The sequence below is a fragment of the Parus major genome, chromosome 24 (assembly GCF_001522545.3).
Source record: "Parus major isolate Abel chromosome 24, Parus_major1.1, whole genome shotgun sequence".
NCBI classification, from domain to species: domain Eukaryota; kingdom Metazoa; phylum Chordata; class Aves; order Passeriformes; family Paridae; genus Parus; species Parus major.
Window position 1 is genome coordinate 1652765 of NC_031792.1, and position 12709 is coordinate 1665473.

At 43.7% G+C, this 12709-nt stretch overlaps 2 protein-coding genes across 3 annotated transcripts; one reads left to right on the forward strand and one right to left on the reverse strand.

The window, feature by feature from the left end:
* The first annotated feature begins 4944 nt into the window (after positions 1-4944).
* BTG4 (BTG anti-proliferation factor 4) lies at positions 4945-8099 on the forward strand. Of its 2 annotated transcripts, none has more exons than XM_033519724.1 (5): positions 4945-5056; positions 5385-5589; positions 6107-6244; positions 6375-6570; positions 7176-8099. In XM_033519724.1, exons 2-5 carry the CDS (start codon positions 5417-5419, stop codon positions 7350-7352), a joined length of 684 nt encoding a protein of 227 aa, XP_033375615.1. In that variant the 5' UTR covers positions 4945-5056; positions 5385-5416; the 3' UTR covers positions 7353-8099. The 2 variants fall into 2 exon arrangements, with proteins under 2 accessions (XP_033375615.1, XP_015505143.1); XM_015649657.3 differs by having other exon boundaries at positions 5388-5589.
* A 456-nt stretch (positions 8100-8555) lies between these two features.
* On the reverse strand, positions 8556-10407 carry LOC107214344. Its single transcript, XM_033519657.1, has 5 exons — positions 10381-10407; positions 9839-9985; positions 9326-9520; positions 8942-9063; positions 8556-8787 (listed from the first exon to the last, which is right to left on the reverse strand). Exons 1-5 carry the CDS (start codon positions 10405-10407, stop codon positions 8556-8558), a joined length of 723 nt encoding a protein of 240 aa, XP_033375548.1.
* Between the last annotated feature and the right edge of the window lie 2302 nt (positions 10408-12709).

A 12709-nucleotide genomic window follows, 5' to 3' on the forward strand; every position in this document is an offset into this window, starting at 1 on the left:
TATCTATATCTATATCTATATCTATATCTATATCTATATCTATATCTATATTTATGCCTATATGTTTATATTTATGCTCATATTCATATTTATATACTTTTAATATATTTGTCTGTAATATTTATATCTTTATTTAGCCTTTACACCACATTTTAGGAGTTCTTACTAATAAAAACTGCAATGAACACAGCACAAAGATCATTTCAAGAGTGCAGAGGTAAAGCAATTAAACACTAAAATACAAATTATTATGCAGCACCACAACAGGAAAGGGAAATAAAGAAATCTTTGGCATGGAGTCCTTGCTGTATCCAGAGGTGGGAGCTGCAAATTTTGGGCAAATTTGGGCCAAGACAAAATATCCCATGGGAATATTGTCAAGCCTGGTTTGCAGCATCTCAGGTTCGTGCTCATCCCACCTGTCCCCGTTCCCTGCTTGGCTCCCTGGATTTTGTGCCATTTCCATGTGGAGTTTTCCAGAATGAAGCAGAGCAGAGATGGTGGAATTTCACCATTTCCCTGAATTTCAATAAGCTTTTTTATTTCCTCCCTAAAAAAATCCAGGAGCACAGATCGTGCTGTCAGTCAGGTGTCAGAATGCTCCAATTTTTACACTCATTTGAGGCAGCTAAAAAACGGAACAGATCTGTTCTGAGTGAGTGTCAGGAGTTCTCATCAATTATGTCTCGTGTCTGATAGACATGCACGCAATTAATAACGTGATAAAGCTGTTTTATATAGATTATCAAGCTAAAACAGGAATGAGACACAATCTGTGAGCTTGCAAGGAGAAGTTTTTCTGCAAATGAAACAATTTTCCCAGTTTCCCTCCATTAAAGAATTCAAGACTTACCCTCAAGCAGCTTACCCTGGAGTAATCCCAAGACAAAATTGAGACAAAAATGATTTATTGGGAAGGGGAAAATGGGTGAATTCTTCCCTCTTCCCTTTTCCAGGTTGTCCATGGAGCAGAATTCCTTTGGGGATGCTCCCATCTTTTCCCCTGGGGCTCCTGGCTCGGAGTGTCCCCAGGCCAGCCTGGGAGCTTTGTGTACTCCCTGTCACCATGGCCACCCTGCCAGGGACACCTGGGCACAGCCATGGGAGGTTTCCATGGGCAAAGTCAACATGGGAAACACACCCTGAGTTTGGAATTCCCACCCCAATGGCTCCAGGGAGGGCTGGGGTGGCACTGGTGGCTGTCCCAGCTCGTGTCCCACCAGGAACGCTCCAGAGGAACGGCTCGGAGGGATGAGCTGTGCCCAGCTTCACCTTCCTGCTCCTCTCCCCCTGCTTTTTGGGGGGCTGCCCAGACATTTCTCTCTGCTTGCCCTTGACCTCTTCAGCTCTGAAAGTCATGGCAAACAGAGGAAGAAAACCCAGAAAATTTCAAGAGTTCAGATCTGTAAAATAAACCCAGGCAGCTTTGCAGTCTTTCCTTTGTCATTTCATTTTAGAACATCCTAGATCAACACCACTGGGTTTTTTAGGCTTATTTTGTTACTTACATGTCCAAAACTTAACAATGTGGAGTACTCAAACCTTTAACATTTTTGTGGTGGTGATCCAGAATCAGCTTCTGGTTCACTCCAGTCCAAAATAATTCATTTTACAGATTGCATTGTTGAAGTACAGGTGTCTAAATTTGTAACCTCCAGGTATGAGGTTTCTTCTGCCCTCTGACTTAATGGACAATGGAATTGCTGCTGCTGAATGTGACCAGGACAGTGACCAAACAAATGCAGGCTGCTTTTCCCTCAGGAGATTGTCACTGAGGATGCTTTTCCATATGGAAATCACTCAGGCTGTCTGATTTTTATATCAATATCTACGTACTGCAGCTGCTTACCTGGAGGAACTGCCTGCCATCCATCACCCACAAAAATCAAATTGCAGAGGGGAGATTGCCACTAACAAGCTGCACTCAGTTTCTTTATTTCCATGTGCTCAGTCCTTTAAAAGAGCACAACTGCAAAGAAAGTCCTGCAGGGGTGGCTCCTGCCAGAGTGTGTTTGGGGAGCTGTGTTTGCTCCTGCTTTGGGCTGCAGTTTCTACAGAAACTGTGCCTGAGTCTGTTCCTTCGTGGCTCAAGCCTGGGCTTGCCTGCTGACCCAGGGGACACCTCATTTAATCTGGTTAAGAATGCTCCTGCCGAGCTGGGGGCCTGATTTCAGTCCCACTGAAGGCTTTGGACACATTTCCCCTGGTTTCAGCGAGCTCTGGATCAGTCCCATGGATATCCAGGCACTGATTTTTAGTGGTTTAGCTTTTTTTTTCTGTTCCTCATAAGGATTGAAACAGCATCATTTTACAAAAGGCACAAATACCTCCTCATTTATCTCCTGCCTCCTCTCAGTCAGAACACTTGGCTGTCCATCCTGGGTTTTGCTGAATCTTCTGGGATGAAAACAGTTTCTGTTTGGATGCAGCTGGGAATGAGTGGGAGCACAATTTGTTGGCTGCTGTTTAATGGATCTCTCTCTCCTTGGCATGGGCTGTGCCAGTTTTGGTTCAGACATTTTCCTCCTCAGCAGTTATTCCCCAAACAGGGCACCCAGGGCTGTGTTTTCCTCCAGTCAGTGACAACTGACAGCGCTGGGAAGGATTCAAGCTTGATGAATCTCCCTAATTAAAGGAGCTGGTTTTTCACGTCCCTGCAATGGGGTGCCAGAATTACCCTCTGCTGTTCTGCTTTCTGTCACATTAACTGGAAAAAATGCTTGAACTCCTTCATGACATTAAAAATACCCAGTTAAAAAGTTCTCAGAACTTCTGCATCAAGCACAGTTTGAATAATCAGAGCCAAATGGGTGAATTGCTGAGAACTTTGCCTAAATTTTCCCGTGTTTGCTGTTGCAAATGTGTAGAATTTGACCTTCTGCCTCTCACCATGCAAGAAATATCACCTCACTGCAGGGCTGGTTTCTCAGGTGAGGGCTTTGTTTGCTGCTCACCTGCAGTTTCTGTGTTAGCTACAGGAACAAGGAACCCAACAAGGAGGTGGAGGAGGGATCCACGCTTCCCTCTGATGTCCCTTGTGGATTCCAGCCCTTCCTTCCTTTGTCACAGAATTTCCCACTCCCAGGGCCTGCCTGGACTTGCTGGATTAAGCAAAAAAAAACCCTCAAAACCCCATCCTGTATCTCTGTCTGACCCAAACCACCCTGGAATTTGGGACAGGATGGTCCCTGGAGAATTCCTGAGGCTGAAATGTGGCAGGGTCAGAAATGATGATCAAATTACCCAGCCCAGGGCAGGGGATGGAGTCCCTGCTGTGCCTGCTGCTGTTTTGCAGTGGGAATTCTGCTTTAGCTTGGGGAGCTCAAAAATAAAAGGAAATCAAAGTTGAGAGGAAGAGGTCATGTCTTTTATTAGGTTACAACCTGATATTGAGGAAAAATTACACAAAATCAAAGAAGTCAGACTTAATATCCAGACTTTTCAACATCTTCCCTAGAGGAATCCCAATCTGTGTGTCTGGGATTGGCCAGGAAACCCAGAGTGGACTAAATTTACTGAGAAGAACTTAAAAAATTATAATTATGTGCATTATCCATCGTTTTTAAATGGCAAATCTTGCTCTTTGATATCTCCCTGGACACCAATTTTGCCAGCTCAGTTAAAAGCCCACAGATCTGTGGTGGTTGCTCTGAGTTTTTTGGTAACACCCGTTTCTCCTGCAGTTCATCCTCACTGCAGTAAAATCAATGCAATCACAACTTTAAAGTCACTGGAAAACTTTTATTTTGGGTTTGTTTTTTTTTTTTTCTTGACATGTCATCATGGAACAGATTTTAAAAACATAGAAATACTGATGTGGCTGCAGCATTTGCAAGGGAATCCACTCAGCTCAGAAAATGACATTTTTAAAGGAAGTTTAATCTCTAAAATAAAACTCAGGCCTCAGGCATGAAGAGCCAGCTTGGCTGTCCAGGAATGCTCCAGAGCTAATTCTGGACTCAGACAGAGTCAGAATCTTCACAGACTGCACAGACAGAGGCCAGAAAATGTTGGGTGGAAATTCCTGCCAGCAGCGGTTTCCTGTTGCCCTCCAGCATTCCCCAAAATTCCCAGAGCAGGCGGCCCCTGCCTCCTTTTCTCCAAAAAAGGCAGGAATGACTCAGGGTTTTTCAGGGAACAAAATCCTGGTGTGTCATCCCAGCAGGGTGGTGAGGGAACCCTTGTGGTCACAGCACTGGGGGTTCCATGTCAGAGGGGAAAAACAAAATTTTTTTGGTTTTTCTGAGGCTCCCTGCTCTGTCTCAGACTCATTTCTGTTTCTTTTGAGTGGTCATGGAAAGGGAAAGGTCCCCACTCGCTGAGGAGGTGTTTTGATGTGTGACACAAGGGAAGAGAAGGAAAATGGGGCTGGTTTGTGGTTTATTCTCATTCCTTAAAAGCAGAATTTCTACTGAAAGTCTCAGTCTTCTATTTATTTTTTATTTTTTTCTCTGATGCAGAAAGAACTTAAAGAGCGAGGAAGGAGCTGTGTGAGTGGAGAGAAACAAAATCCAGAAATAGGCAGAAATTTGTGGTTTAGGGAGAAAATTTGTGCCTTCAGGCTGTGTATTTCTCATCCCTTGCCTAATCGTGCTAGAAGCAGTCCAGCATAATTCTAAACATTAATTAATAAGCCTGGTGCTGTTTAGCTTGTGGTGAATATTAAATTTTCTGTGGGTATTTATGGGGTAGACTGATGGACACAACAGAATTCAGAATGGAATCAATTAAATCACCCTAAAAGAAGGAGCTGATGTTGGAATTAAGCCAAGGGAATATATTTGGGATAGGTTAATTATTCTAACACACACCTGCAGCTCCTGCACACCTGAATATTCTTACATTCCTCAGCGCCACATCATTCCCGTTCTATAAAAAGCCTGACCAAACCCCACCAGGGAAAGCAGGAGGGAGCCTTTGGGTGTTGGGGTAAATGATACAGGGTAAATGTGTACATGATACAGAGCCTTATAGTATTTTATGTGCCTCTTTTTAGTGGCTCTTTAAGCTGTTTGTGAAGTTTATCTCGAGTTTTTACTGTCTCTACTGTGAAAAGGTGATATTTTTTGTCTTTTTTTGACATAAAAAGCTATATATTTGTAAGGTCTGCTGCTTGTAATACGTGTGATAAATAACTATTATATTTTAAACTTGCTTTTTTTTTTTAATATTCTCTCTTAACTTGCTTAGTGCAGGTGCCTTCTAGTAATGCATTAAACTGGTTTTAATACCCCAAACTAAATTTGATTTCCTCTTTGGCAGTCAGGGTTATCCAGGCTCTGTCTGTCCTGGCTTGTGCAGGTTTTGTAGCATCAATTCTTGGAACCTGATAGTGCCTTAATGTTATTAAATCTCTCTGGTGTGGTGTTCCATCTCTGCTCCAGCAGCTCAAGCACCTCCTGTGCTACAATTTAAGATGAGAGATGAAATTGCTGCCACGGTTTTCTTCATCACAAAACTGGTGAAAAAGGAAGAAAAGCTGAGCAAGCATGAAATTGATAAGTTTGCAGCACAGCTGACCACAGTCCTGTTTGAAAAGTACAGAAATCACTGGTACCTGGACAATCCATCCCGAGGCCAAGCCTTCAGGTGAGAGGGGCTCAGGAGAACGTGGAGCCTTGGGTTGACATGCAAGAAGCAACTCCTGGAGGCCTTAAAGTAAAATAAATTATACAAATGGAGCCACCAGGATACCACTTCAGCTTGAAGGAAGAATTATTAATTGGTGAAAAGTACATTTTTATTTTTTTTACCTGTAAATGTGTTATTAGAGGGGTGGAAGTCCTAAGATGAGTGTCTCAATTAGCCTGTGACTCCCAGGATGCAGAATTCAGGTGGTCTCAAAGTGACTTTTGGGATGGCTCTGCTTTAAACACTTAAAGCAGTAACTTGCTTCATCAGCTATTGATGAGGATTAAAAGCAGAGTCCTGTTTGAGCTGATAAATCAGCTTGTGAGGCTGAGGTGCTGCTGGGGGCTCTAAGTGAGAACCTGCACCTTAAAAGTGCTGAGGCAATGAGCAGAGGTTTGGGCTGTGCTCTGCACGAGCAGAGCCTGCAAAGCTGCAGTGAAACCCCAACTCCAGCTGCACTTTGCTGCTCCCCCAGGTGTATCAGGATCAACAAACAACAGGCACGGGATCCCCTGCTGGAGCAGGCTTGTGTGGAGAGCGATGTGGACTTCAGCCTGCTGGGCTTGCCCAAGGAGATGACGCTGTGGGTGGATCCCTTCGAGGTGTGCTGCAGGTGAGCTCAGAGCCTGCAACAGCAGCTGCTGGCTGCTCTGCCAGCCTAAACCTGCTGCCAGCCTTCACACCCTGGGTTTGGCAGCTTTTGGGGTGCCCAGAGCAGCAGCACCCACCCACAGCCATTGCAGGTACGGAGAGAGGAACCGGCCCTTCACCGTGGCACGCTTTGATGGGGAGGAGAACCCTGAGCTGCCCCAGCAGATCAGCCTGGCCGTGGGCAGGGCGGCCCTGGACTATCACTCGGGCAGCTCCTCGGATGAGGACAGCTTCAGCAAGCAGCCCAAAGCCATCCCCACCGTCAGCAACCCCAACAGTGTCTACCAGGTGAGGCTCTGGGGGCTCTTCTCCCTCCAAAATCCCACAAAAGAGGCTCTGGCAGGTGGGGGTCAGGCTGTTCCCCCAGTGACAGGAGGAGAGGAAATGGTCTCAAGCTGCTCCAGGGGAGGTTCAGGTTTGATCTCTTCCCTGGAAGAGTTTTCCAGCCCTGGCAAACCATGTCACTGTCCCATGGAAGTGTGTACAGCCTGTTCTTAAACACCAAACTTTCCCATATTTTGTGAATCAGAAGTTAAAAACCTGTGGACCCATTTCTTCCTGATTCTCACCATAACACTCCATTTGTTTTAACACCAGTAACTATTTGAAGACCCCAGCAATTGTTTCCACAGTGACCACCCCTGACAGAGTCACGGTCCCAGGAGGGTTTAAAAGATTGGCACTTGGGGACAAGGCTTAGGGAACAGCTGGATTTATTCTTAAAAGCAATTTCCCCACCCTCAGCGATGCTGTGGCTGGGATGGAGCTTTGGGAGGAGGGAGCAGCAGCAGCTCAGCTCCCACAGGAAGGAACATGGCAGGACTGGGATGGCCTGGCTGCTCCCCCCTCTTTCCTTGGCACATTTTAACGTTGTTTCCCTTTTTGCTGCTCAGTTTGGTGACTTCTACAAGGCTGCCCCGCAGGCCTGGTGGCTTTACCTGCACAGGAGGCCCCACGTGGCTGAGGGATTCCACTTTGGCCAGCACAGGCCCTCCAGGACCTACAGGCCCACGGCCGCTTTTGCTGGCCCACGTGTGGACAGGTACCACTGGGTCAACAACAAGAGGTAGAGCCAAGGTTCCTCCAGGATCTTGGAGCCCCGATTTTGTCATGGGGTGAAGGCTGGCACCGCAAAACCTCATAAAAACAGCACTTCCTGTCCAATCCCTGTCTCTGACTGTTATTTATGGATATTTTGGGGGGGGGTTTTAGCTGAGATTAAGTGTTTTTAATTGATGTTAACATAAGATTGAAGATGTATTGTGAGATTCTTCTTGTAAGTTAAAAAGGAAATGCATAAATCAATAAATAGGCTATGATTTTTTATCAAAGCCAGCTGCTGGTGATGCCTTGAAGGGTGTTCAGGAACTTCTTGGTGGGAACATCAGCACATAAAGGAAGATAAAAACACCCCCCAAGCTGCTTTGAAAGACACTTTGCTTCCTTCTGGCAAAGGTGGAAGGAGCCAAGACCTAAATATCACCAGCAGAAATGTCTGCAGTGTTTAGTGACTCACAAAAACATTTAAACTGTGCTGTGCCCCCATGAGTTTTGTACTGATGGGGGGGAGGAAAAAAAAAAGAGTTTTGAGTGACTTTGTTCTTCCTCCACTTGGTTTTTATCTACACTGGAGGCCGGGCTGATGTTCCATTGATGGGGAAATATTGACTATTTCATGTTTTTGGGGTTTGCCTCTAGATCTGGGGAGGAGGAGAGGCTGTTTCCCCAGGTTTAAGAGCAGAAATGGTCTTGGACAGTGCATTCCTGGGTGGGTGGCAGCACAGAGCTGAAATAAAGTGACTTAGAAGTTTCTTCAATGATGGAAAATAATATTTCTTGCACTTTAAGTGGAATTGCACAGATATAATTAACCCAAGTAACCGTATCTGCAGTTTTTGCTGTGTCATAAAATCATAAAACTGCAAGTCTCAGCTGCAGAGGCCTCAGAACACCTCCTGGAGTGATGCATTGGTTTAAAGAATAATTTATTTAACACTAGGAATTGAGTGGTTCTGTTTCAGTTCCTGGAAACTGAGTCTGGGCTTTTGCAGCAATATTTCTTCTCAGCTCTTGGATGTGGCCAGAAATGTCAGTTCCTCCAGCCAAAGTCTTGTCATTTAAATTACTGCACTGCTTTCCCTCTTGATTTAATGAGCCTTTGGGATGGAGAGGAAAAATACACTGGAATTAAAGCAAAAACAGAGGATTTACTTTGGATTGAAGCCTAATGCCCAGAGCAGAGGGGCAGGAACCAAACCACAAAGTTCTGAGCATCACAACTTTGTGCCCTGGGCTATTTCCTCTTCTAATGCATTTATTTGTTTTACCAAACTCTCCTTCTCCAAACTGGTTATTTCAAGGTAGTAAGAGAGCAGATCTTCATTGCCTTTGCTGCTTAAAAACTGCTCTTCATCCTCCATGATCTGCAGCAGCTCCTCAGTTAATGCATCCACTTTATCCTCCAGTGCTGAAGGGAACGAGGAATTGACAGCTTCCCCTTCAAGGCTAAAAAGAGGGAAATGTTGAAATTGAGAGAGAAGAAATGCCATTTAATTAAATAGAATTAAAATTTTACCTTCACAGGAGCAAACCAGAAAAAGTTCAGTGTACAAGGTAGTGAAATAATAAATTTAAATAGTAAGTAGAAGATAATGCTCACTGTGCCCTCTGTCGGAGGCTGTCCCTTCCACTGCTGCTCAGGGGATGAAGGAAATTCTCTTTTTTCTTCACCAGCCACTTGTTGTTGAGTGATTCCTCAGACTTCACACGGAGCAAGAGGTTCTTTGTAAACACAGAAGTGGAGAGAACAGATAAATGTTAATTATAAAAGCCTTTTTGTAGATTTTTAAAATATATTTTCATGATATTGCTGTTTATGCTGACCCTAATGGTTTACATGAAATTTAATTTATTTTAACCTTCCTGCATAAGCAGAGTAATCTGGAACCAGCTGCGTTTTATAAACTATTTAGTTGCCAAACTAAAAAAAATTAGGGATAGTGGATAATTTCAGCCAGGTCTGGTTCTATTTTGTTCTTGTTACCTTCTCAAAGGCTTCCATGTCTGTTTGGCTTTTCACTCTCACTTCAAAAAGTTGGGAGATGAGGTTTATTTCCTCTGTGGAGAATGGCTCCTCCTTGAGCAGCATCTGCTTTATCTCCTGGGATTTATCCCCCTGGGGAGCTGCTGAGAGCTGCAGCCTGAGGGAGAACATCTCACTGAGACAGGCCTTTAGAGCCTAGAGAAATCAAAAAATAATCAACAACAAAAAAACTTTATGAAAGGTTTTGAGAACCTGCATCACATCACGGGGTTGGGGGGGGGAAATTCCAATTCCTGCTTTAATTCCCAATGAATTTCTCTGCGTTCTGAGCCAGAACTGTGATGATAAAAGTGTTTTTCTCTTGGGTTTTCCCCTTTACTTCCCAGCTGGGGTTAGGGTGGAGTCACCTTGTTATTTTCTCAGTTCTGGCCAGCATTAGCCCTTTGCTTTTAAAAGAAGGAATTTTAACAGAAATGAGTTGAATGTGATTCTCTTGAGAAAATCCTGCTGTACCTGGTGGAAAAGGCTCAGGAAGAGGGGGTTGGTGTCGTGGCCGAGGTCCCCAGCAGTGATGTGAGCCAAGCAGTGCACCAGCACCAGCAGGAAACCTCCCCCAGAGCCCAGGCAATCCCTCAGGATGAAGAGTTTCTTCTTGGAATTCTGGCAAAAAAAGGAAAATCCCCAGCTGGGACAGCAGGAATTGGCTCAGCTGATGGAAATCTTCCAGTGGTTTGTCTCAATTTTAGGTGAGTGTGAGGATTCAAATCAGTGCTGGGGAATATCCACATGCACAAGACTTTGTTCAATAATCTGTGAATTTAAAGCATTCCTGTCCTCTCCAGGAAGGTTTGTATTTAAAAAACTTAGAAGAAGTAAGACCAAATATCCAGATTTTATAATTTAATTACAGCAGTTTGTAATTTAAATATGGTAAGAAAAAGCCACTGATTCCTGTGAAGCTGACCTGGGGAGAATTTGAGATGAAAAGTGGTAAAACTTGGATGTGAGAAACTGGAAAACCAGAGCTTATTTATTAAATGTGTTTTGGGTATCACCCTCTCATTAAACATGAATTTAAACATTGCTGTTTTAGGTTTGTGCTCAGATATATCTGGAGGGTATTAACATTTGATCATTTCTTATATTTTTTTCCCTAGAAAGTACCCAACATCCAACTATTGAAGAAAATATTTAATGCTTTTCATTCTGCTTCCCAGTGCTGGAACTTGATGGATGGAACAAAATTGCAGGGATGTGGAGGGGACAAACCTGATAAAAGAAAGAATTCCTGAAGGCATTGCCTGGGGCATGGCTCTGGGGGAGGCTGGAGGCAACAGCCAGGGTGATTCCTGGAGCCTGCAGAGAGAAGGGAAAATGCTCCTGTAAGAACTTGGATGAGTTCTTAAGTCAGGGATGAACCAGATCTAAGCTCATTTCTTACTTGAATGTGAAATGTGAGGAACTGTAGGATGGAGAGGCCGTACTGGAACACCACAAACTCCCTGGGAGAAAGGGCTGCAGGGTCCAGTGCTCTCAGCTCTCCTTCCTGAGCAGTAATTCCTGCTGCAAAAACAGAATTCATTCAATTAATTCATCTCTATTTGCATTTTTTGTTTGTCCAAAAGGTAACACTGCAATACCAGTGGATAAAACACTGCATTTCTCATCTTTATTTTAATATTTTTCAAAGCAGAATGAATCCCTGTTGATGCATTGTGAATTATTATACGGATAATGAAGGAAATGGCCAAAATTCACTTTTCCTAGAGAAACTCCTCACAATCAAGGTCTGGAAAAGTGGAATTAGAGCTGGTCAGCACCAAATTCAGGTGATTTGGATGCCGAGTCTTTCTCCTTCAGTGGTAGAGAGAATAAATGAGGTGTTTGTGCAGCAAAATGTGATCAAAATCAACAAAGATCTACAGCTCCCTCAAGGATGAAGCAGAAATCTTCCAATTAAACCAATTCTGGCTGTTTTACGAGAAAGAAAAGAGGTAAAATTTACTTTTCTCCAGCTTTTGGCTCTGTCCCAGCCCAGCTGCCAGCGCATGAATTTGGAGCTCGTCGTTCACCTCCTTCAGGAGGCCGAGGAGAAAAGAGGGGATTTCACTCTTCATTTCCTGCCCTGGGTACAGAAACACAGCAAAGTTGTTTTCCTGAACAATCCATTTCTCACCGTGGTTTTTGAGCAAACGTGGGGAATTTTGTAGGCAAGGTGGGAACAGTGGCAGGAAAAAGCAGGAAAGGTCAAAGTTATTTGAATTTTTATGGTTTTTTTACCCTGCAGGGGAGGTGCTGTGAGCTGGGGGTTCAGCAGCATGACCCTGGATGCCATCAGGTGCTCTGCCTGCTTCAGCACCTTGGTACCTGGGAGAAGAGAAAATTCCAGGTGTTTTCTGGCATAATTCCAGAGGGATTTATTGGAATGGAATGGGGAATGGAACAGGGAATGGGGAATGGAATAGAGAATGGAATAGGGAATCTAGAATAGAATAAAATATATGGTATATAATATTATAAAATTCCTTTTTTCCATTATCCAGTTCTGACTCTCCTGCACAGCATCCAGGCCTTGTTTAAGAATGAGCTGTTAAGATTAAAAGCTGTGATTTTTGTACTAATTATCTAATTTTTGGAAGAGGTTTAACAACGTGGAAATGTGTTGGAATCTCTCCCCTGCTCATTTCCATCAGGGACCCCCAGGTAATCAATACCAAAAACTCAACCAAAAAATTCCTTGGCTTACTCTTAGTGAGGAACAGGAGGAGCTGATCCTGTGCCCTGGGATGTGTCCCTGGAGCCTGGGAATTCTGGCTGCTGTGGGATGGGGATTTGCTGTCCTGCTGCATTTTCCCTTTTTTATCTCCCAATCTCAACTGCTGTTGATCCAGCTGGAAATCCTTTCCCAGGGAAGATTTTCTCTCAGCACCATCCTTCATCAAACTCTGCAAGGAAAAGGAAGGGATGAAGTGCCTGGAAAAAGCTGGGAAATTTCTCAGGCTCTCTGAGGATGAGTTTCTGTGGTAGATAAGGCAGGTCCAGAGCTCACAGTCAATAAAAAATCCCCTCAAAACCCCCTAAAAGCACCATTTTGGGCATAACCTCCTTTTGAAGGAAGGTTCTTCTGCTGTGCCTTTCCAATTTCCTCAAGTATTGCATTCCTGGTCTCTGCTTTCAGCCATTTTATCCATATATATATATATAAAATATTTCTATTATATTATAAATACAATATATAATATTATATATCTTAGAAATATAATATTCCTGTATAGTCATATATACATTAGAAACATAATATTATATAATATATATATAAGAAATATAATAGTCCTCTATATATATTCACATTTAAAATGTAAATTTCATCATTCAGGACAGCTG

Coding starts and splice junctions, on each gene's coding strand:
- BTG4 (XM_033519724.1), top strand. CDS start 5,417: ATGAGAGATGAAATTGCTGCCACGGTTTTCTTCATCACAAAACTGGTG. Junction 5,590..6,106: donor TCCCGAGGCCAAGCCTTCAG/GTGAGAGGGGCT, acceptor CTGCTCCCCCAG/GTGTATCAGGATCAACAAAC. Junction 6,245..6,374: donor CCCTTCGAGGTGTGCTGCAG/GTGAGCTCAGAG, acceptor CAGCCATTGCAG/GTACGGAGAGAGGAACCGGC.
- LOC107214344 (XM_033519657.1), bottom strand. CDS start 10,407: ATGTTTAAATTCATGTTTAATGAGAGG. Junction 9,064..9,325: donor ACATGGAAGCCTTTGAGAAG/GTAACAAGAACA, acceptor GTGTTTACAAAG/AACCTCTTGCTCCGTGTGAA. Junction 8,788..8,941: donor AGCCTCCGACAGAGGGCACA/GTGAGCATTATC, acceptor CCCTCTTTTTAG/CCTTGAAGGGGAAGCTGTCA.